At 45.7% G+C, this 24,462-nt stretch overlaps 1 protein-coding gene across 6 annotated transcripts in view; it reads right to left on the minus strand.

The window, feature by feature from the left end:
* Nucleotides 1-722: 722 nt before the first annotated feature.
* The window catches only part of LOC114136594 (receptor-type tyrosine-protein phosphatase mu-like), a 91,201-nt gene continuing 67,461 nt past the window's right edge, over nucleotides 723-24,462 (minus strand). For all 6 annotated transcript variants that reach the window (XM_028004652.1, XM_028004648.1, XM_028004647.1 and 3 more), the window contains 14 exons: nucleotides 17,311-17,398; nucleotides 14,089-14,165; nucleotides 13,922-13,958; nucleotides 13,095-13,192; nucleotides 12,440-12,556; nucleotides 12,207-12,361; nucleotides 11,986-12,121; nucleotides 9,843-9,992; nucleotides 7,792-7,965; nucleotides 7,583-7,714; nucleotides 7,388-7,513; nucleotides 6,998-7,161; nucleotides 2,740-2,875; nucleotides 723-2,549 (listed from right to left, as the gene is read on the minus strand). In XM_028004652.1, coding sequence (XP_027860453.1) covers nucleotides 2,496-2,549; nucleotides 2,740-2,875; nucleotides 6,998-7,161; nucleotides 7,388-7,513; nucleotides 7,583-7,714; nucleotides 7,792-7,965; nucleotides 9,843-9,992; nucleotides 11,986-12,121; nucleotides 12,207-12,361; nucleotides 12,440-12,556; nucleotides 13,095-13,192; nucleotides 13,922-13,958; nucleotides 14,089-14,165; nucleotides 17,311-17,398 — 1,644 coding nt within the window. In that variant the 3' untranslated portion in view covers nucleotides 723-2,495. The remainder of the gene's footprint in view (nucleotides 2,550-2,739; nucleotides 2,876-6,997; nucleotides 7,162-7,387; nucleotides 7,514-7,582; nucleotides 7,715-7,791; nucleotides 7,966-9,842; nucleotides 9,993-11,985; nucleotides 12,122-12,206; nucleotides 12,362-12,439; nucleotides 12,557-13,094; nucleotides 13,193-13,921; nucleotides 13,959-14,088; nucleotides 14,166-17,310; nucleotides 17,399-24,462) is intronic.

Consider the following 24,462-nt stretch of genomic DNA (forward strand, 5'->3'; position numbering starts at 1 on the left):
TCTGCAGGGTCGCTGAGTTCCACACTGGAGGCCTGGAAAATTTAGTTATTTATTATTATTATGATTATTAAACAGAGAAACTTCTCCTTTGGTTATAGAAGAGGTAACCCACCTACTCTGGTACACTACTGCCATCTTCTGGGAGGGAGTAATATGTCCAAAGGCAGGTTGGTTGGCATCATTATTCTAATCTGTAGTTGTTCACGCTGCTCTCTGTTCTGCAGTGAACAGATTATAGCAAACATCTCTGATAAATTTATGCACCTTATTCAATGTTAACATGAATAATCCGCCTGGCTGCTCTCCAATAACCGTTTTTAAAGCAGATAGCCAGCGTAACCATGGTGACGACCTGGAAAGCATCAGGAAGAAACCAAAGTTCAAAGGTCTCCAATGAATCCAGAAGGAGAATGAAAAGTTGTACCAGAACCGGTTCCAGAGATGGTACCTGATGAAGAATAATGAGGCTGCTTAGTGGCCTAGTCAAAGTTAAACTGGTAGTTTCTGTGTATTTCATACAGAACCAGGTTAGTTTTATAAAAGTGATGGAAAAACTGCGCAACTGAAGGATAGGGGTGGTTACTATGGTAACGCCAGCTCTTCAGGTGGCAGCCCACCTGAACTGGACCGGACCGGTGAACATTTAAAAACTGATGTGGAAATGACATGAACATTCTGCAGAACCAGAACCCGGTCCGGTCCGTACATTCAGAGACTTCAGGCAGCGTGTTCAGTTTTATTGGAATCATACAACATAAATAAAAGCTTTCATTACAGTGATGTTCTTCTCAGCACCAGTACCGAGCCTTAATTGGGTCCAGTCACAACCGGGTCAGACTCCATCCGACTGGACCACCGGCGCCGCTGCGGTACTGATGGCGGAACAGGAAGATCTTCTGCCATGATTGTCAGCCTCTGTGCTTCACAAGAACGACGACAGCGAAGGAATAAATATTCACTATGTACACTATTCACACGGACCGGGCCCAAACGGACCGGGCCCACCAGGACCAGAATGCCAGAAGTGGACCAGACCAAGGTCCAAACTGAGGCCCGGTCCGGTCCAGTTAGTTTCAGCGATACAAAACACCAAGGAAGAAGACAGAAGATGAACACTAGTGTAGAACCGGTGTGATCAGGATTAAACCGGTTTAGAACTAGTGTAGAACCGGTGTGATCCGGATTAAACCGGTTTAGAACTAGTGTAGAACCGGTGTGATCAGGATTAAACCGGTTTAGAACTAGTGTAGAACCGGTGTGATCCGGATTAAACCGGTTTAGAACTAGTGTAGAACCGGTGTGATCAGGATTAAACCGGTTTAGAACTAGTGTAGAACCGGTGTGATCCGGATTAAACCGGTTTAGAACTAGTGTAGAACCGGTGTGATCCGGATTAAACCGGTTTAGAACTAGTGTAGAACCGGTGTGATCAGGATTAAACCGGTTTAGAACTAGTGTAGAACCGGTGTGATCCGGATTAAACCGGTTTAGAACTAGTGTAGAACCGGTGTGATCAGGATTAAACCGGTTTAGAACTAGTGTAGAACCGGTGTGATCCGGATTAAACCGGTTTAGAACTAGTGTAGAACCGGTGTGATCAGGATTAAACCGGTTTAGAACTAGTGTAGAACCGGTGTGATCAGGATTAAACCAGTTTAAACCAGTGTAATGCCTGATGTGATCCAGGTTACACAGTGTAAACATGGTTTGACCACATCACAATCGGAGGATCTTTTAATGGTTTCCATGGCAACCAGAGGTTGTGTCCACCAGTTTGAGGTCCGGCACCTGAACAGAACCAAAACCAGCAGAACCCGAGTTCCTGCGATCCGGTCCGATCACAGAGCCTCTTCAGACCGTCCGTCTCTGTCTGAACGGACGGTGTCCCACATGGCTCATAGCTGGGCCCCCAGCAGAGGACCGGTCCGACGGTCTACAGGAAGACCGTCCAGAACCAGAAGAAGGGCTTTGGATCTGTGAGGACGGCTGGAGTTCTGGAGGAACCATTTACAACATGCATGTCTCTTTGGACTTCTATAAATAAAAACAGAAGCAGATAAAAGGAACGGACAGAACGTCATGTCTGGTATTTGGGTCGGCGCTGGTGCAGTTCTGCTGCCAACCACAAGATGGCAGCAGAACCGATGACTCGACTTTCTGAAGACAGGACTGGTTCTGCTGAGTCACGGTTCTGATTCTGTCATGTCAAGGTGTCCCAGTAGTGGCACGCTGTCCTGCTGCCGTTCAGGAAGACCCGGTAAGGAGGAACCGGACCTGGACAGGATGAGGTCATCGCAGGTGGGCGGAGCTTCAGTCCGAGTCATTGCCAGGTTTACGACACAAGAAAAACCAACAAGACGACAAAGAGGACAGTCAGGGTGTCCATGCTCGCTGTCCGTCCAATGAGGCAGGACACACCTTCCTCCTCCTCCTCTTCCTCCTGCAGCACAACGAGGAGGAGGAGGAGGAGGTGATGAATGGCGTGCTGGTCCCAGCTAAGCAGAGTTCAGGAACTCCAGAGCCACTTCATAGCAGAACTTATATTGTTCCTGTGGAGACACAACATATAATTAATATAATAAATTAATATAAAATAATTAATACATTCTAATAATATAACATAAAGCCCAGAATATATAAAAAGCCCCACAAAGTATTAAAAGAGACAACGATATTAATGACCTTTTAATAAAACATAATGCTAATAGTTTTGATAATAATGACGTTTGTCAGCCTCACCAGCAGGTCCACCATGTTGGGTTTGTTGTTTCTGAGCGTCTTGACGGCGTGGAAGACGTCCACACAGCGCTGCTGCCTCAGCATCTCACACACGATGCTGACGCTGCAGAAGACGCCGCTGCGCCCGCCGCCGTTCCTGAGGACACGGGGACATGGAGGGACATGTTGATTCCCTTTTGGAGATTTTCTGTGTGATTCTAAATTACCCACAAGTCACTGAGAGTCTGGATTGGTGCAGCTGCAGCTGAACAGATTTTCCTTTAAATAAACTGTCAGGTCTAAATACCTATTAGAGACAATTTTAACAAACACAGGAAAGACAAGAGAGTTAGATTCTTTGTTTCTCGCGAGGAGAACGGACAGAGATGTGCTTTCAGTTACAAATCTCCTACCGCTCTGAAAACACATCTGGCCGCTCCTCTCTTTTTATTACTCTCAGAAACCCTCGTACATTGGGCGCTTTGCAACTTCTCAAAGGGAGGGGCAAAACAATTTATCACATAGTTGCAGCGCTAATGACTTTTACTATTTAGACACATGTTATCTACACTCTAAATCCCTCTGCTCCATTCGAGTACCAGACACGGCCGGCATTGAGTAAAACAAGTTGTATATCACACAGGAGAGCAGAGTTTATTGCTAGAAGAGTTGTCTCCGCTTCACTGCTGGCATCTCAAGGAAGTCACAGGAAGGAATCAAAGTTATTTAACACACAGAAACATTATCTAAATGTAACTACAAGACTACATGATACAACGAATATTTGATAATACTAATAATACAATTTACCCAACATAAACAAAGAAAAGTTATTGTTTTATTATTTAACCCTCTTTACTATTAACAAAATTGTGGAGAAAAAAAGATCTTTTGTGTCAAAAGATATTGTACACACAGCTGTGTGTCAGTCTGTGGGGGGGAGATGGGGCACAAAGCCTAAATCTGATTGGTCAGTTTGCTTTTGTTAATTTCACAGGTTGGCATTTTTCTGTGAGCTAAAAATTTATGAGTGGAGTTTGAGCCTCCCGTAGTTCTAAGATCCCGCCTGAGCTTTTTACAGTGTGCGGTTCTGGCGGGTCGCCGGTTTATTAGCTTTTCTGTGGTTTTGCGAACCGATCAGCTGACGGGTCACCAGCTGGCTGACACCAGCAGATGGCGGAAAAAAAAAAAAAATGTCCGACAGATCGGAGGGTAGCACAAAACTATCACTGCACCTGACCTGCAAGAGCACAACCACCTCTCCAACGCGCAAAACTCAGCACAAAGCTAAACCGCAACAGACCTTTCTTTTTCAGACGATACTAAATAATAAAGACATGGAAGCAAAGCCGACCCGTGTGGTAGAGGAAAGAGGAGAGTGTAGATCACAGGTTCAGGTGGAGTCAGACGTCCAGAGGACGAGAAGGTGAAGCAACAATATTTGCTTAATTTCTACTCGACTTTGGCTAGATTAGATTCCACCAGATTAAATTGTTTAACCCTCAGTCTTAGCGTGACGCTCAGGAAGAGCAGCAGATGTCAGTTAACAGGCGACCACCAGCTCTCCAGTTCTGGAACATCAGAGAAGCTCAGAAACCGACGACCCGCCAGAACCGACACGGTAAAAATCTCGACCGGGATCCAAACAGCTCTTAGAACTACGGGAGGTTCAAACTCCTGTCATTCTTTTTTATCTTGCAGAAAAAGCGCCAAGCCGCCAAATAAACAAAAGTAAACTGACCAATAAGATTTAAGCTTTGGCGTGCCCTTTGACCCCCAGAGACTCACACAGATGTGCGCTGCGTACAAGATGTTTTGGCACAAAAAATATTTTTTTCTCCACAATTTTGTTAATAGTAAAGAGAGTTAAATAATAAAAACTCCAGAAATTATTCTTTTCTTTACTTAAAGGAAAATCTCAAGGTTCTGAGAGTCCGTCCAGCTGCAGGCGCTGCTGCCCTCCGATAAAATCCTGCAGGCGCATAGTTCTGAACTTTAACCCTAGGAAAGAGTTTTATACATAAAGCCATTTATTTTAAAAGTTTTTATCATTTCCTTTTTAAAACTCTAAATATAAATAAATGTAATTACTTCAATGTAAAAACATTAAATGAAATCATTTCTGTGGCAGTGCTGCCTAATGACAATGGCTATTTTTAGAACTTGCTCTGCGGGCGACTGACAAGGTCCCCTCGGGCGACCGGGGGCCCTCGGGCCCCGTGTTGGTGACCCCTGGTTTAGAGATGATCCTAGGAAGTGACATAAGTTTTGGTGCTACGCTATGAGAGCAATCTAATACACTTCTGGGGATGTTTGCTGCATTTTCAGCATGTGAGGCGGCGTTCCTGGTGCAGTCCTGAGAAGTGATGTTCCGACTGTTAAGTTGATGACACAAAGTAAGTTTATGGCATTTAGCTGTTTGTTTATTCTAGATTCAGTTTGTTATTTGTGTAAACTGCAGGAGGGCGGGAACTCAGAGAACCTGCTCAGCCTCCGTAGGTTTACCTGCATCTGTCATTGCTGAGTTATTGCAGCAGATACAGTGATGAAGGCAGGCGCTGCCAGCTGCTGCCATTGTGTAGGGATTTTATCTGCCACATGATGGCGCCACAGAGCCTCTTCTGTTAGTCTGTTGGTGGTTTTTCTGCCTAATGATGTAACCTTTACGTGAACTGAGTTATTTGTGTATGTTGTGGATTTACATGCACATGTGGATGGCTGAGTTTATTTCTTATTAGATATTTTTGTTTGAGTTTGTATTAGTTGAACCTCTATTGCTGTAATATATTAGCCTAATGGCAATTTATTTGTTATTATATATATATATATTCCTTTATTTAACCAGGTAAACCCCGCTGAGATCTAGATCCCATTTTCAAGAGGGACCTGAACAGAAATTTGCGATACATAGCAACCTGGTTACAAGATAGAAACAATTAATACATATGCACAAGTATAAAACAATAAAAACAATTTAAAAACAATGACACTGTTTCATAGAATCTTGTTGCCTATCTTTAAGAACTGATCAAAATAAGTCCAGTCAAATCATTTCCGACATGTTAAGTTCAGACTGCAGCTGATTCCAGGCTGTGGGGTAAAAACACTGAATGCCTGTTTCACTGTTTCAGTTCGAAACGTGGAACATGCAGAACAATAATGTTACTGGAGCGAAGAGAACCGACAGTTCTATGTAGGAGAGTGGATAAATATGCTGGGGTTGGACCGAGTAAAGATTTATACATCAGGATCATTAAATGATTGTTTCTCCGTTCACTTAAAGGAACCAATCAGCTTTTGCGTACAAATCACAATGATGTGTCAGACGTCTACTACCGGTTATAAACCTTAAAGAGCAATGATACACAGTATTTAATGATTGAAGACATTTGGTCGAAGCATTCATATATAAAATGTCTCCATAATCCAAAAGTGGCAGGAATGTCGCTGCTATTACAGACTGTTGGCAACTCTGAGCATCAAGACAAATAAACCAGTTAAGGTTTGGATCTCATGTATCCTGTATGACCGAGACGCCTGACCTGACCTGACCTGGCCTGACCTGACCTGACCTGGCCTGACCTGGCCTGGCCTGGCCTGGCTTTCTGCAAATACCTGGGAACCTCAGCTAGTAGTACTATACTACTGTGTAGTAGTGTGTAGTAGTAGTACCGTGTAGTAGTACTGTGAGTAGTACCGTGTAGTAGTACCGTGTAGTAGTACTGTGAGTAGTACCGTGTAGTAGTACCGTGTAGTAGTACTGTGAGTAGTACCGTGTAGTAGTACCGTGTAGTAGTACTGTGAGTAGTACCGTGTAGTAGTACCGTGTAGTAGTACTGTGTAGTAGTACTGTGAGTAGTACTGTGTAGTAGTACTGTGTAGTAGTACTGTGTAGTAGTACTGTGAGTAGTACTGTGTAGTAGTACTGTGTAGTAGTACTGTGTAGTAGTACCGTGTAGTAGTACTGTGTAGTAGTACTGTGTAGTAGTACTGTGTAGTACTGTGTAGTAGTACTGTGAGTAGTACTGTGTAGTAGTACTGTGTAGTAGTACCGTGTAGTAGTACTGTGTAGTAGTACTGTGTAGTACTGTGTAGTAGTACTGTGAGTAGTACTGTGTAGTAGTACTGTGTAGTAGTACTGTGTAGTAGTACTGTGTAGTAGTACTGTGAGTAGTACTGTGTAGTAGTACTGTGAGTAGTACTGTGTAGTAGTACCGTGTAGTAGTACTGTGTAGTAGTACTGTGTAGTAGTACTGTGTAGTACTGTGTGCAGCCTCACAGGCAGTGGACGACGGTGCGTCCCTCGCCGCCGTCGTACTCGTCCTGCCATTTGTCCACCTGGTGGACGAGCTTCAGGAAGGAGCGCTTGGAGACGGGCGTGTCCCGGTACATGGGCCAACCCAGGAACTGGAACTGCTGCACCATGCGGTACCCGTCCTGCGGCTGGAGGGGGACAGGCTTTAAATCAAACGCACCCTGAGAGGTGGGTGGAGAGCTGGATCAAAGGAAGGACGTTCTGATAAAGTTAGCAGGAAGTTAGCAGGAAGTTAGCAGGAAGTTAGCAGGAAGGTGTTTTAAAAAGGAAAACAGAAGCCTATGAGGCGTTCAGGGCAGCTGGGAGACTGTAGGCTCCAGACCCGGGAGTGGAAGGTGTGAAGATCAAACGCACCCTGGCGGTGTTGTAGATCCTGAAGATGCGGCTGATGACGTCCTCCTCCAGGTCCGCGGAGACGAACTCCACCTGCAGCGAGCCGAGGCGGTGGACGCCGTTCTCCGGCCAGTACTGGGGACACAGCTGAGACAGAGACGTCCATCAGCCGCCGGACCGCACGGCTCACTGCTCACCACTGACCTTTGACCTCACCTGGGCGGGGTCCACGTCGTTCAGCATCACGATGGACGTGCAGTGGTAGTCTAGAACCAGGCGCCAGAAGTCCTTCACCGTGTTGGGCAAAGGATGCTGGGTAACGATGAAGGCCGACGGCTGCTTGTAGCTCTGCAACACACCGACGCAGGAAGTGAGGTCACACGGCAGAACCCCGCTAGTGTTAGCAGTAGCGTAGCGTGACGTACGTCCATGAGCGCGGCGTTGATGTAGTTGGAGCTCTCGCCGTCGATGGTGATGAGGAAGGGCAGGCAGCGGTCCGGCGGCAGAACGTCCATGCAGCGGTTCTTCTCGTGGTTCCTAGGCAACAGCGCGATGCTGCAGTCCTCCACGCGCAGGGTGGGCGTCACCATGTTGAGGGTCTGAGCGCGTGCAGACGGAAGCCATGTTGAATGAGAAGGTTGGAGAGAAAACATGAAACGGACTGAAAGTAAAATATTCTGGACTTTCTGGATCAACAGAGAAAAACTTTAAGATTTACTTAATTTTAACATAATTTATTATTGTTATTATTAGTATTGATAACAACAATAATAATGAATAGTAGATTGCTGTAATCTGAACTTTTAAAACAAATAAAGGAATTTTTACTAAAAATATTATTTACTAATGAAAAATATAATTTTTAATTCAAATTTGTTTTTATGTTTAATTCTTAACATTTGGTATTTACAATATTAAGTATATTAAGTAATATAACCAGGTATTGGACTGGTTATGTCCAATATCTGATGTTGGACATAATCAGGTTGGCCATAGGCCTGTCGCGATAAACGATAAATCAATTAATCGTACATCTGAATTATCGTCTCTTTCGGCCTTTTTCTCTTTCTGTTGATGACACCAAATGAAAAAAGGCTCAACTCCGGTGCTCTCCACTGACCTCTGACCTCATTTCCTTAGTGTAAAGTCCAGCGCAGACGACACGATCTTAGAGCTGTCGGCCGACTGTCGGCCCATTTTTAAACCCTGACAGACCAAACATTAGCCGACAGAAATCCTAGTTATAACGGTTCCATCGGGTTCGTTCCTGCCGTGTGGTGTCCAACAATGGGCACAAAATAATGGCTACAAGTCCAGTGAACTAATTTTAAAACCAGGCATTAATCAATGCTTTACTACAATCTACCTGCAATGCATGTGGCTAGAGTCAGCGTAAAGTCCTGACTGAATGAAAATCATTATAACCTGTTTATGTCACGTTAACGAAGAACAGCTGAAAAGTTACCGGGTTTATCAACTGCAGTAGTAATTTAGCTCCAACTCCTCCTCTTGTCATTTCTATATTCTTTGCATGTTGAATAAACATTAATGTTGTTTCCACATATCATCTCCAATGTCCGCTGGACTTCGGGTTGCTCCGTGTCAGCTGTTTGGGATTCCCCTCCATAATTTCCCCTCAGAAAACACGAGGAGAATCCTCGCTTTCTGATTGGCTACCTGTCACATTCAACAGGCTGCGTTAAGCTCCCAGTCGGGGAAAACCCTGATTTAGATCGGAGCAGCAACGACGATCTACCGTAACACACCACACAATCTTAGAAAGACCAACGTTTTAAGATTGTTGTATGGGGAAAAATAGGAGCAAAAAATCATGTAGTGTGAACTATTGCATCAGGTAGTCGATGTGCCCATCTTCTCTATTTAAATCTAATTATTACTGAAGGGCAACATAATATACAGACTTCATAATCTGCACTCTTTTGGTTGAATGCAGTATTTATTTCCACTTTGGCTTTATGTTGTTTAGTTGTTTTTTTTCCAAGTGAGTTTTTTGTTAATGGAGACTGAGAATCCATTTTATTTTTGTTTTTGGTTGTTTTGTTTATTTTATTTATCAGCTGCAGTGTTAAATATTCTTTTGAAAATAAAGTGTATCTATCTTTGGCAGGAAATCGCATACATTATTACATCATTTCCATTAAATCAGTGTAAAAAGGTCTTCAGACAATATTATCGTTTATCGCAATAATTTTTTGAGACAATTAATCGCTCAGCAAAATTTGCTATCCTGACAGGCCTAGTTGGCCATAATGTCATTTTATTTATTAATAATAATAATAATAATAATAATAATAATAATAATAATAGATGAAGTTATCAATAATTAATATCCATTACATAAATGTGTTTTAATCTGGATTTTTTAGGAATATATTCTTTATTTCTTTGGTGTGATTTTTCCCATGATCCTCCAGTCCTAATCAGTTCCGGCTGGCACCCCCCCTGCTGGCCGTACCCTGAACTCCTCCTTGATCTGGCAGGAGTTGGTCTGGGGGTCCAATCGGTTCATCTCGTAGTACAGCGAACGCAGCTGATTGGCCGGAACGGCGGTGTTTCCGCAGAGACACGCCTCCAAGATGGCGTCATGGATGAAGACGTACTGCTCCTGTGGACACAGAGGGACGGACGGCGTCATGGCGACAGACAGCAGGACGGGGAAATGTCACGTCAGCCGTGATTTATGTCCACAGGAGGAAGAGGAGGAGGAAAAGTGACATTAAAAGTTGGAGGAAGGGCGGGACGTTATGCTGCTGTCACTTCCTGTCAGCTGGAGGACGTCAGGAAACGAAGCAACCTGAGGAGCTTTGTCTTCCTCATTGAGCTCAGAGTGAGGAAGAGGAGGATGGTGAGGTAGAGGTCAAAGGTCAGAGCCCAGGGCAACAAGGCAGTCCAACGTCAGAATTATGAAAAAACATTTCACATTTTGCTGATTCTGAACATGAAAATCGTCATCAATATAAATCAATATATTGATTCTGAAATATTGATCAGCGTTCCATTTATTATTAATCAATAGCAAACCTGAAAGGAGCTCAGGCTTTCAGCTGTTTTTCAATTTTCTGGAAGTTTGTTCTAGATTTGTGGTGCATAGAAGCTGAAAGCTGCTTCTCCATGTTTGGTTCTGGTTCTGATGCAGAGCAAAACCAGAACCTAGAGTCAGGAGAACCGGGTGGTGTAGAACTGGTTAATGTAGAGCCGGGTGGTGTCTCTATCCTCCTGGTTCTAGTCAGAACTCCAGCAGCAGCGTTCTGGGCCGTTGCGTTGTCAATCAGACCTGTGAAGACGCTGCTGCAGGAATCAAAGCCACTAAAGAGAAACTAAAGTCTGGATGAGTTTCTCTGATCCGAGACTTTAGTCTCTGGTTCTGGAAATGTTCTGCAGCTGGGAAAAGAACCACTGTGGAACCGGCTTTATGTGGCTCTGGAGGGGCAGGGCAGAGGTCAGAGGTCAGCCTGATCTCTAGTTTACAGATGGAACAACTGAACCTGTCATGATCCATGTTCTGTCCTGTCCATGCTGTGCGTTAACACTCATTCAGTTCACCTGCCGCGCCTGTTCCACCTGGTCCCTGCCCTACTTAAACTCCTCTCAGCCTCCTTGCCAGATTATCGACAGCCACGAGCCAGTAGTGATCCAGCGTTTCCTTATAAGCCTTCAGTGTTTCTTCGACCCTTTTCTGCCCAGGGATTGACCCCTCCTGCCAAGCCCTTCTCGGATACCTACTGTTCTGGATTTCTGGACCCTGACCCAAGCTTCGCCCCACGACCATCAACTATTGCCTGCCCCTCAAGCTAAGTTTGCTCCCTCCGATCTCCTGTGTATGACCTCTGCCTGGATAACCGTCTTTGTCTCTTCCTGGATTCTCTGCTCCACCCGTCCATTGCACTACAGGTCAGTTAAGCCGAACATTTCAAAGTTACCCCTCCCCTATCAGTGCATCACCAGCCTTCTCTCCTCTCTTCTCAGTGCTGTGTTGGATGACCACATCCTGAGCCGCACCAATAGCAGAAAATTTAATTAAACCTTTTTCCTTTGCAACTCTTGTGTGTGGTTGAATTTCTGGGTCCCCACCCAGTGTCCTTACAGAACCTGTGTGCTGACTCTAGATCTGTAACTCTAGATCTGTTACTCCAGATCTACAGCTCTAGATGTTCCTCTACAATAACTCCAGTTTCAGAAAGTTTTGTCTCATCCACACATTTATCTGTTTTCAGTGCTTGGATGGGGTCAAAGGTCACCTGGTGACATCATAATGTAGAGCTGTGTATCATCTGCGTCGTCATGGTAACTGATCTTATTTCCTGCTATAGCCTGAGCCAGTGGGAGAATATAGATATTGAATCAAATGGGTTCTAGAACGGAGCCTTGGGGAACCCCACATGTGACCTCTGACCTCTCTGAGAAGTTTCCTATTGAAACAAAGAAATCCCAGTTCTTTATGTCAGACTGGAACCAGTCCAGAACTGGACCACAGAGTCTGACCAGCTCTCCAGTTGTTTCAGTAACATGATCAGCACTGAGGTCCAACAGAACCAGAACCAGAAATGTGGTTCTTCCACGGTCTCTGTCTCTCTGTGTGTGTGTGTGTGTGTGTGTACCTCGGTCTGCACCATGTTGACCCTTCGCGCCCTCAGCTCTCTGACACAGTTGTAGATGTCGACGACGCCTTCTCTCTCCGCCATGTCCAGCATGATGTCGATCACCATGAAGCAGCCGGTCCGGCCCGCGCCCGCGCTGACACACACACACACACACATACACACACCTGGTGAGCGGCGGCAGCGGCGACAGGGGGCCGAGCACGGGGCCGGAGTCTGACCTGCAGTGGACCACGGTGGGGCCGGCGGTGGGCGGAGTCTTGGCCTTGACGCAGCGGATGAAGCCCAGCAGGCCGGTGGCGTGCAGCGGGACGCCGTGGTCCGGCCAGCCGGTGAAGTGGAACTGACGGATCTCCCTGATCTCAGCCACGCCCCTCTGGGGGCAGAAGGGGTTATCATGAAGACAGAGGGTCACAGCTTCACCTTCATCATCATCATCATCATCATCACCCACCTTCTCCACGGCGAAGGTCCGGATCACATACTCAGACAGCAGCTGCGTCTCGATCAGCGTCACTTTCATGTCGCCATAAATCTCAGTGTCATCAGGCCAGTACTTACAGCACTTCACCTGCGCACACACACACACACACACACACGCCGTCATTAACTGATTGACACACAGCTGATGGAGGCTCCGCCCCTCACTATTAGACTACAGTCTCTGTGTCACCACGACAACCAGCCAGGTGAGCAGAAACAGAACAATCAATGATGTGTGTGTGTGGGGGGGCTGTGGGTGTGTGTGTGTGTGTGTGTGTGTGTGTGCCGAGGAACGACAGGTCAGATAATCAGCCTGAAATCTCCCAGAATCCCTCTGTGCAGCTCTGGCAGTTCAGCCAGGCGGGTCCCTGGTGCATTGTGGGTAATGAGAGCGGGCGGCGCCTCCAGGTTAGGGGTTCTGCTCTCAGGTCAAACCCTCCAGTTTCAGGAGGAAATGAGCAGCTTCATTCCCGACTGAGCGGCGCCGGCGCTTCAGAACCTCCCGCTGCATCCAACATGACAACAATCTGCTGAGAGGTTCTGGAGCCCACAGCACGGAGGGACAGAGGCATTCTGGGAAATGAAGTCCCAAACATCATGACGCAGAAAAACAGCAGCAGACTCACCCGGCCCACTTCCACCAGGTTGGTCACCATCACCAGAGCCGCCGAGTTCTCCTGCCACACCATCCTCCAGAAGTCGTACACCGTCTCCTGCATGGGCCCTGAACACACACACACACACACACACACACACATTTCTATCTGAATATGCACTGTCAGGCTTCTGGTCCTCCTGTTGCCATGGTGGAACCAGTTATCTGCCTCCCATTAACGAGGGCTTCTCCTATACTAACTTAACTCAGAGCTAACTTAACTTAGCATTAGCTTAAAAGAGTAAATGTGAATTAGTTGTGTTTCGATTGGCTGGTTTGGAGCAAATCGACCAGGCTGTGTAAAGCGTGACATCATCTTCCTGTTTACTCTGGTAAACAGGAAGTAGCGGTTGCTAGCTAGCATTGTCCTCCACCCTGGACTCCATCTTGGTTCCTCTGGTAAGGCACAGACCCATCAGTAGATGGCAGCGTTCCCTACATCAGAACTTGTTGTAGGGAACAAATGTGTTTTCATCTTCCCTTTAGCACATTAACTATTTTATGGAAAAAACAAAAATCACCTCAAGCGAGCATAAAAACATTTCTTGCAAGATTAAATAAATTATTTGGAATTTTGGAAATTTCCATCAACTTTTTGTAAGGCGATACTTTGAAAGAAAAGCGTTGCTGAAAACACGACTAGTGAAGCTGCTGGTTTTGATTTCTACCTGCAGAGCCGAGTCTGTGGGTTTATGCTAAAGCTCTGCTGGTGTGGCGCCCCCTGTGGGTAGAGCAGGTAACTGCAGTGTCTCCAGAAGCTGTTGGACGTGATCTGGAGGAAAAGGATAAGTGTCTCACCTTGTGTAGCGATGTAGTGGTTGGGTCTGTGGTAACCCTGAGGAAAAAGGAGGAGGAAACATTTCAGGAACGTTTCATGAAAGCTCAGAACCTTCAGATGGTTACTGGAGGTTCTGAGCTCGGTCGGGTTCTAGAACATTTCAGCAGGAGGAAACCTTGGTACTCACATCCACATAGTTAGCGTTGATGTAGTCTGAGCCGCCGTCTCCATCCTGAGGCTGCAGACGCACACGGGAGTGATCGTCTAACACACACACACACACACACACACAGCAGGGAGCGTTAGCTGTTGTGCTCATTGTCACTGTGGAGCTCAACACAATCAGAGCTAATTAGCTTCCAGTGGATTAAAGATCTATGAACATATTAATAATCTCTTAATTAGATTCAGCTGAATGTAAAAACAACACAAGTTTTTAATTACATCTGATTCAGTTCGTTAGAGAGAGTCAGGAAAACCAGGAGCAGATCGGCCAGGTGGAGGACAGGTGGAGGACAGAGACAGGTGGAGGACAGGGACAGGTGGAGGACAGGTGGAGGACAGAGACAGGTGGAGGACAGGGACAGGTGAAGGACAGAGACAGGTGGAGGACAGGTGAAGGACAGAGACAGGTGGAGGACAGGTGAAGGACAGAGACAGGTGGAAGACAGGTGGAGCACAGAGACAGGTGAAGGACAGAGACAGGTAGAGCACAGAGACAGGTGAAGGACAGAGACAGGTAGAGCACAGAGACAGGTGAAGGACAGAGACAGGTGAAGGACAGGTGGAGCACAGAGACAAGTGGAGGACAGGTGAAGGACAGAGACAGGTGGAGGACAGAGACAGGTGGAGCACAGGTGGAGGACAGAGACAGGTGGAGGACAGGTGAAGGACAGAGACAGGTGGAGGACAGGTGAAGGACAGAGACAGGTGGAGGACAGGTAAAGGACAGAGACAGGTGGAGGACAGGTGGAGCACAGAGACAGGTGGAGGACAGAGACAGGTGAAGGACAGGTGGAGCACAGAGACAGGTGGAGGACAGAGACAGGTGGAGGACAGAGACAGGTGGAGCACAGGTGGAGGACAGAGACAGGTGGAGGACAGGTGAAGGACAGAGACAGGTGGAGGACAGGTGAAGGACAGAGACAGGTGGAGGACAGGTGAAGGACAGAGACAGGTGGAGGACAGGTAAAGGACAGAGACAGGTGGAGGACAGAGACAGGTGGAGGACAGGTGAAGGACAGAGACAGGTGGAGGACAGGTGAAGGACAGAGACAGGTGGAGGACAGGTGAAGGACAGAGACAGGTGGAGGACAGAGACAGGTGGAGGACAGAGACAGGTGGAGCACAGGTGGAGGACAGAGACAGGTGGAGGACAGGTGAAGGACAGAGACAGGTGGAGCACAGGTGGAGGACAGAGACAGGTGGAGGACAGGTGAAGGACAGAGACAGGTGGAGGACAGGTGAAGGACAGAGACAGGTGGAGGACAGGTAAAGGACAGAGACAGGTGGAGGACAGGTGGAGCACAGAGACAGGTGAAGGACAGAGACAGGTGAAGGACAGGTGGAGCACAGAGACAGGTGGAGGACAGAGACAGGTGGAGCACAGGTGGAGGACAGAGACAGGTGGAGGACAGGTGGAGCACAGAGACAGGTGGAGGACAGGTGGAGGACAGAGACAGGTGGAGGACAGGTGAAGGACAGAGACAGGTGGAGGACAGGTGAAGGACAGAGACAGGTGGAGCACAGAGACAGGTGGAGGACAGGTGAAGGACAGAGACAGGTGGAGGACAGGTGGAGCACAGAGACAGGTGGAGGACAGGTGAAGGACAGAGACAGGTGGAGCACAGGTGGAGGACAGAGACAGGTGGAGGACAGGTGAAGGACAGAGACAGGTGGAGGACAGGTGAAGGACAGAGACAGGTGGAGGACAGAGACAGGTGGAGGACAGGTGAAGGACAGAGACAGGTGAAGGACAGGTGAAGGACAGAGACAGGTGGAGCACAGAGACAGGTGGAGGACAGGTGAAGGACAGAGACAGGTGGAGGACAGGTGGAGCACAGAGACAGGTGGAGGACAGGTGAAGGACAGAGACAGGTGGAGCACAGGTGGAGGACAGAGACAGGTGGAGGACAGGTGAAGGACAGAGACAGGTGGAGGACAGGTGAAGGACAGAGACAGGTGGAGGACAGAGACAGGTGGAGGACAGGTGAAGGACAGAGACAGGTGAAGGACAGAGACAGGTGGAGGACAGGTGAAGGACAGAGACAGGTGGAGCACAGAGACAGGTGGAGGACAGGTGAAGGACAGAGACAGGTGGAGGACAGGTGGAGCACAGAGACAGGTGGAGGACAGGTGAAGGACAGAGACAGGTGGAGGACAGGTAAAGGACAGAGACAGGTGGAGGACAGGTGGAGCACAGAGACAGGTGAAGGACAGAGACAGGTGAAGGACAGGTGGAGCACAGAGACAGGTGGAGGACAGAGACAGGTGGAGGACAGAGACAGGTGGAGCACAGGTGGAGGACAGAGACAGGTGGAGGACAGGTGAAGGACAGAGACAGGTGGAGGACAGGTGGAGCACAGAGACAGGTGGAGGACAGGTGAAGGACAGAGACAGGTGGAGGACAGGTGAAGGACAGAGACAGGTGGAGCACAGAGACAGGTGGAGGACAGGTGAAGGACAGAGACAGGTGGAGGACAGGTGGAGCACAGAGACAGGTGGAGGACAGGTGAAGGACAGAGACAGGTGGAGGACAGGTGGAGCACAGAGACAGGTGGAGGACAGGTGAAGGACAGAGACAGGTGGAGGACAGGTGAAGGACAGAGACAGGTGGAGCACAGAGACAGGTGGAGGACAGGTGAAGGACAGAGACAGGTGGAGGACAGGTGGAGCACAGAGACAGGTGGAGGACAGGTGAAGGACAGAGACAGGTGGAGGACAGGTGAAGGACAGAGACAGGTGGAGGACAGGTGGAGCACAGAGACAGGTGGAGGACAGGTGAAGGACAGAGACAGGTGGAGGACAGGTGAAGGACAGAGACAGGTGGAGCACAGAGACAGGTGGAGGACAGGTGAAGGACAGAGACAGGTGGAGGACAGGTGGAGCACAGAGACAGGTGGAGGACAGGTGAAGGACAGAGACAGGTGGAGGACAGGTGAAGGACAGAGACAGGTGGAGCACAGGTGGAGCACAGAGACAGGTGGAGGACAGGTGAAGGACAGAGACAGGTGGAGGACAGGTGAAGGACAGAGACACAATGTGCATTTCTAACTGATAAGCCGGTCTGATCTCCAACTGGATCCCACCCTCTGGACGGCTTCGACAAACTACCAGGACATTCGGGGAGCGGTACCGGGCCCCATGTGGGTCGGTCGGCCCCGTCCTCCAGCCCAGACCCGGTTCTTACAGGCGATGATGTTCCCGTATCGGTTCTTCATGCGGTTCTCGTCCTTCTTGGCTGAGTCCCAGGGAGCAGACTGTCCCTCGAAGAAGCTCTGTAGGAACAGAGACAGTTTGTTACACATCACTGCAGCTATGAAGGACATGAATAATGCAGAGGGTGCGTTTGATTCGCTGCTCGCCGTCCGCCTCCATGGACAAAACACATGATTAAGTCCAATTACAGACAGAGGCTGTGAGGGAACAAAGACTTAGAAATTCAGACCAATCCAGGTTCTGGAAGAGGAAACAAACATTTAAATTCCTCCACACACACACACACACACACACACACACACACAAACGTTTGTACTGTCAGACTCTGTCTGTGTGAACGTCTGCCACTTTGATCCACAGCAGGTTCCTGAGTCGCTCATTAAAACGCCGGGAGACATAAGAATGTGTGTGACAGCCGTCTAACAGCTTCAGACATCCATCAAACTGAGGTGAGCAACACACACACACACACACACACACACACACACACACACAGACATAAGTGACAGCGAGGAACAAAGACAGGAGAAACGAAAACAGAGCAAAGAATGGAACTAATGAGTGCTGGCAGAACCTCTCCCTGTCTGTTTGTGGCCCACTGTGTGTGTGTGTGTGTGTGTGTGCGTGTGTGTGTGCGTGCGCTCTTCAGGCGGTGGTTTCCGTCCTGTTTCTGAAAGGTCACAGGTCAGGGCTTGTACCGGCTACAGAACATGTTGCAGCTGTTCGGCTCCTTGGTTCCGGATTTCTGGTTACAACCAGAACCTTGCAAGAACCCAGTCGTTTTCTAAAGTGGACCTCGGTTTCAGCAGTGGTTCTGTGAGGTCCAGTAGTGTCTTTGGTTAAATGGGCCAGAACATCTCAGAAGGTTCTGAGCAACAATGGAGACAAAAGTTTCAGTTCCTACAACTGAAGCAGAAGGTTCTCCTCCTTTTGGACTCGTCTGGACTTGAAGGTAAGCTCTGGAGATGTTCTGGTTCTGAATCCCACAACGTCATGCAGCACTAGAGTTTCACTCCAGAAGCTTGGAACAATTTGTGGTGAAACCCAGAGGAAAATCTGCCCTGCAGCCCTTTACTGCTCTGGATGCAGTACCAAGGCATGGACAGGTAGAGGACAGGTGGAGGACAGGGACAGGTGGAGGACAGGTGGAGGACAGAGACAGGTGGAGGACCATTGGTTAGAATGGTCTGGATGGTACTGCAGGCCTGCTCCAGATTTCCCCATCAGGTGTGAGGCGACAGCTGGAGACAAAGCTGAACTCCCAAACAACCAGTTCGTCCATTTCTGTTCTTTATGCACGTTGAGACTCACAATATGATTTAAATCTGAACTAGCTCAGCTTGGAGCCATGAGGTTTGTCTGAACTGAACTGAATGCAGTTGTCCAAGTGAACCTTTCAGGGTTTCTGAAATCCGTCTGGGATCCAGAAGAACCTGCCAATCTGTCCATCCGGGTCTGGTAGGACGCTGACGGTGCGCGCTCCGTCTCACCACACTGACACACAAATCATTCTTCATCTTTTCTCCGTTGAGGACAAACTGCACTCGGACATTTTCCCCTCAAATAGCTGGAGGATAAAATCATTCTGTGCTGCCAGTTAGTGAGAAAATCTGGGGCTTTTGGAAAACATTCACATTCCTTTTGAAAGTTAGCGGCAGTTCTGTGTATATAACTGGGTTTATGTTTTGGATTCCTCTATGCTTGTGTTGTGCTTTAGTGGTGTTCACTACCACAGTTATTGTTTTTAGGGATTACTGACATCAGCTCCAGTCTTCTGATCTTAGATGCCATCTAGTCCTTCGCTGCAGCTGGACGACCTGAGGACTGAAGGTCGTCACTCTAGACAACCAATGTAACCATGGCAACCAGGGGTGCCGCCAGGAATCTTGGGCCCCATGACAAAAAATTAAATTGGCCCCCAGCAGCAGCTCTTACAGTTTCTTGAGTCAATCAGACTCATCAAAAGTGTCACAATTTTAATGGTCTTGTTTTCATTGGTCCAATACTGATACTAGACAATATTTACTACTAGTGAATTTTACATGCAACAGCCCACATACAGTATGCAAATAGGTTGCTTCATTTTCTTATTACACGTAGATTACTGAAATGTTTCTCTCCACCAGCAACATAGGCAACATGCAAAATATACATGAAGCAATCCAGACTTCTCATAAAATGTTATGTAGCTGCATTTTATTCAAACTGCAGTTTATAACTTTAATAAAAAATGTTTTCTCCATATCTGTTAAAGCTGGCACCTTGTCGTGACGGTTTGTTATGAGACAGATAATCTGTGAAAAATGCTAATGGTGGAGAAACAACTTATTGTTACAGGAAAATAATTTATCTGCTGAGTATTCACAACTGGCTATGCTAGCTGCAGCATAGCACACAGCTAGGGGAGGGAGCAGCCACATGAGATTCTGATTGACAGCACTAAAACCCGCCTCCTGCCCCTGATTGGTTGTTTCTAGGTAGCACTGGGAGAAGGCCGAGGATATCATTTTTGGCAAGACTTTATTTGACGGGTTGTGAATAAGACTGTCATGACACTGTCATAAACATGAGGAAGTCTTCATGAATATTTATGACTGTTGTCATAAAGTGTCATTTGGCAAATCATGACACTTTTAATACAAAGTTGACATTATTCAAAAAGTCCTTGTTATGGCAATTTGACATAAACCAAGAAATCATGATCTGACATACATTTGTTATAAAAGTGTTACCGATTAAACTTTAAAAATTATGTAGCTTTATCTGGTAATATTATATTGCTCTGCCATGCTGTTTAAATTTCTAATTGATCTGAAGTTTTACAGCAAGATGTCTGCAAAGCACTCATGAACTTTGCATTTGAAACATTATTTCAGGCTGTTCTAAGTAGTGCAGTACACCATCTCCACCAGTGGGAGGCAGCAGTGCACCAACAGGCGTGCAGTGTGTTGGTGAAGAAGAAATCTTCCATCTTGTGGGGCCAAACTAACACAAGTTATAACCGAAGTCTGACACCTAATTACGGAGCCCCTAAGGGGACATGGAGAGGAAAAAAAAAGGAAAGAAATCCCGACTTATTATCTCGAGATCCCGACTTATTATCTCGAGATCCCGACTTATTATCTCGAGATCCCGACTTATAATCTCGAGATCCCGAGATCCCGACTTATTATCTCGAGATCCCGACTTATTATCCCGACTTATTATCTCGAGATCCCGACTTATTATCCCGACTTATTATCTCGAGATCCCGACTTATTATCTCGAGATCCCGACTTATTATCCCGACTTATTATCTCGAGATCCCGACTTATTATCTCGAGATCCCGACTTATTATCCCGACTTATTATCTCGAGATCCCGACTTATTATCTCGAGATCCCGACTTATTATCCCGACTTATTATCCCGACTTATTATCTCGAGATCCCGCGACATTTCTGAAAAATCGCGAGTTACTTTTTTTTGGGGGAAAGGCATGTTTTTATGCGGTAAACGTGGGGGAGTGTGTCTACATTGATTATGGAGGACGACTTATATCATTTTCTGCGGTCCAGAGATGTCCCAGAGGAGGATATCATGCACATGCAATTTAGCGTACATCCATCGGTAACCGTGAAGCTGTCCAGAGGACTGTAGCTGGTTATTAATGAATTCTACCAAAACTGCCAAGTCGGAAAAGGACTTGCGCCGAATGAGTCCCCGCGCTCTGAAAACTCTCTTCAGATGTCTCTCACTAATACTAAATCCATGTCTGCTGTCAAGCACTGATTTAATGTGTTTATACTCAAGCCCAAGCTCGAAATAAAAATCTATATATCTACCCCATGGGTGGGTGTCCTCCATCACTGTGATTAGGTCGTTATGTACTGATGTCGGGATCTCGAGATAATAAGTCGGGATTTCTTTCCTTTTTTTTTTTCTCTCCATGTCCCTTTAGGGGCTCCGTACCTAATACGTCTGAGGTATGTTTCTTATTAACTTCACATTTTCTTTGAGAAAATAACATTGACTATGTTCTCTTTCTTTATAATGTTAGCTATGAGCCATTCAAGCTAATGCTACCTTGCTGTAAGTTAATGTTAGCTAAAGTTATTAAACTCCATTACTGTAAGGTTAGCCCTTAATATTAAACATATTTTAAAGGCAGATAAATAGGTTTTATATAATGTTTTCAGTAACGTCCATGACGTGTGCCACATTGACTAGAAGTCAGTGCGTAATTGTTGTACTAAACTGTATATATGAGTTTTATACACGCATTTTTATTGCATTTTAACTCATTTTTTTATTTTTGTTAGATATTTTTGTTTAAATTTACTATTTTTCTTCAGCAGCTTCTAGAGCTGACCTATTGAGTCAAAATCTGTGTGAATGATATTATTCAATATTAAAATTATTTAAACTATTGTATATGACGTGACATTTTAATAGAGGGTCGTGTGTCTCATGTAAAAACATGAATTACCACCTTTTTGTATCAGTTGGTCAGAAGGCATTTATTAACATTTGTCTGACCGGAGTGTTTGGTTTGGACATTTGTTGCCAGTCTCTAAGTCAGGGGGCCCCAAAGTGGGTCCTGGAGGGCCGGCAACCTGGACGTTTTAGTTCTCTCCCTGGTGGCACCAACAACCTTTTCAGCATGTCAGTGATCTTCTTAGGCCTCTAACGAGCCATCATTTAATCCAGGTGCGTTAAACCAGGGAGAGAACTAAAACATGCAGGATGCCGGCCCTCTAGGACCCACTGTGGGGACCCCTGGTCTAAGTGAACCTCTGAGAACTTGAGGAGGGAGCTTGACAACGGCTGGCCAAAATTAGCGTTCATAAATCGGATCAACCTTGAGCAAAACGCCGTTTGCTCGGCAGATATTGGAATATCCAACTCGAAACTAACTTCACTGCAGTCGGTTACACAATAAAAACACCGGGATAAAGTTTGTTTTGGTCTGTGGCCTGTAAAGATGGAACCGAGTGACTGCGTGACACGTCAACGTCCCACAACGTCTGACGCAGTGACGTTGGTTCCACAGCTCTATGGGCCAACAGTAGGAGCTGGACAGAGAGGGCAGATCTCCTCATTAACATAACGACGGACATGGAGAAGCAGAAAGAGGAGAGGAGGCCATGACAAAAGAAGGAGGGCTTGTATAAGGAAAAGACAAAACAAAATATCTACTTTTCTTGACAAGATCGCATGTTTAGGGGAAATGAAAAAGAAAATATATATATTTCTTAACAGAAACGTATGTGTAAGGACAAGGAAAAACTAAATATATATTTATGCTTTTATTTCTTATGTCAGTTTTGGTCTTCCATAGTTTTTTCCCTCTAATTTTAATCTGACAAATTAAAAGCTAATATGTTAGTCAAAGTTATCCTTTATGTGTATTATTAGGCAACTTGGCTGATGCAACATGGTGCTTGTGTTGTTTGCTTTGGCAACTTTATCCACATAAAGACCCGTTTCAGCCTAAGGACACATGGGGGGGGGGGCAAAGGCGGCTAATGACGACGAGCTACAGGTGTGGAGGATGATGATGAGGACCAGCCACCAGAGGAAGAAGCAGATGAAATATCCCCAAGGAAATTAGGTAAGTCATTTTTGTGTTACTATTTTCTCCAGGTGAGGGGGGACAGGTAAGGGGGAGCAGGAATCAACATCCACCAGTTAACAAGTTACGTTTTAGAGAACTAATTGTTGTCAAATGAAAAACTGGTGTTTATTCTATTTATTTAATAAACTTCTTGCAAACATCCATAAGCCAGAGTATCTGATTGGAAATAATTTCAAATGCTCATTAAGTGAAAAGACCCTAAAACTATACATTAAATGATGCAATCTGAATAACAGGCTGTATGAATTTCTGCCAAACAAATATTTGATCAGAATAATTTTGCTCAGCTCTAGTCATTATGCTAATTGTATTAAGAAATAATTGTATTGCACTTTATAACAACCAGTCATGTAACTAGACATTTGTCTGCCAGTCTACCACCCTGACAGGGTGCAGCAAGGGACATTTTTAAAATGGTATTTAATATATAATATATTATATAATTAAGATCACATTGTTTTTTGTTTATTGGTTTTTGAAGTGACCTCAGTGGATTGAGTCTCCACCCACTGTGAGAATGTCCTGAAGAGATTCACCAAGTTTGAATTCACCATGATTAACTATAACAAGAACAGCTATAATTTCTGAGCATTTCCTTCAAAGTTCTGCTTCCTGGACATGAAGACTAGAAGAAGGTCTCTGTTATCAGAACGTTAGACTATAACCAAGGAGATGGCTGACATGATCAGAGCAAAAATGTTAGGACTGTTAAAAGAACTGATTTCCTTCAGTTAAAGAATAATTCATTCTGTTTTAGTTTTTCAATCAGTATTTCAGAGTTACAATATACTGACCAGAAGTTAAACCCTCTGTTTGAAGAAGTTATCCTTTGTTTTATTCCAATGTACAAAGAGTTTGTTCTACATCTCTGATGGTAGTTATAAGTAGTTCAGTGTTTTCCACTTCACTTGAGGTAAGACTTAACATTAATAACATGTTAATATAGCACGTGACACTAATGATGTCTTTATAACTGATGCTACTTGTTCCACTTGATGTAAGAGTTAATATTAATGACTGTTAATAAATCATTTGACAGTATAATAAAGCTTAATGAAATCTTTACTGTTGGTCCTACTTGTTCCGCTTTATTTCAGATAGGGGGAAATATTATTTACTGTTAAAGCTTTTGACAGTGTAATAACACTTAATGACATTATTATGACTACTATTATGACAGATGATGATTCTTGGTTAATGTCAAGTTGTCATAATGAAGACATTTTGAATAATGTCAACTTTGTATTAAAAGGGTCATGATTTACTGAATGACACTTTATGACAACAGTCATAAATATTCATGAAGACTTTCTCATGTTCATGAGTTCAGGTGTTATGTCATGTTTATGACAGTCTTACTCACAACCCGTCAAATAAAGTGTTACCTAATTTTTTCACAGATTATGTCTCATTCCATACTGTCACAACATAATGACAGTTTTAACAAATATGTAAAAAAATATTTTTTATAAAAGTGACATAGTGCAGCTTTAATTTCCCTCAGGAG

Source organism: Xiphophorus couchianus, chromosome 21, assembly GCF_001444195.1.
Source record: "Xiphophorus couchianus chromosome 21, X_couchianus-1.0, whole genome shotgun sequence".
NCBI classification, from domain to species: Eukaryota; Metazoa; Chordata; class Actinopteri; order Cyprinodontiformes; family Poeciliidae; genus Xiphophorus; species Xiphophorus couchianus.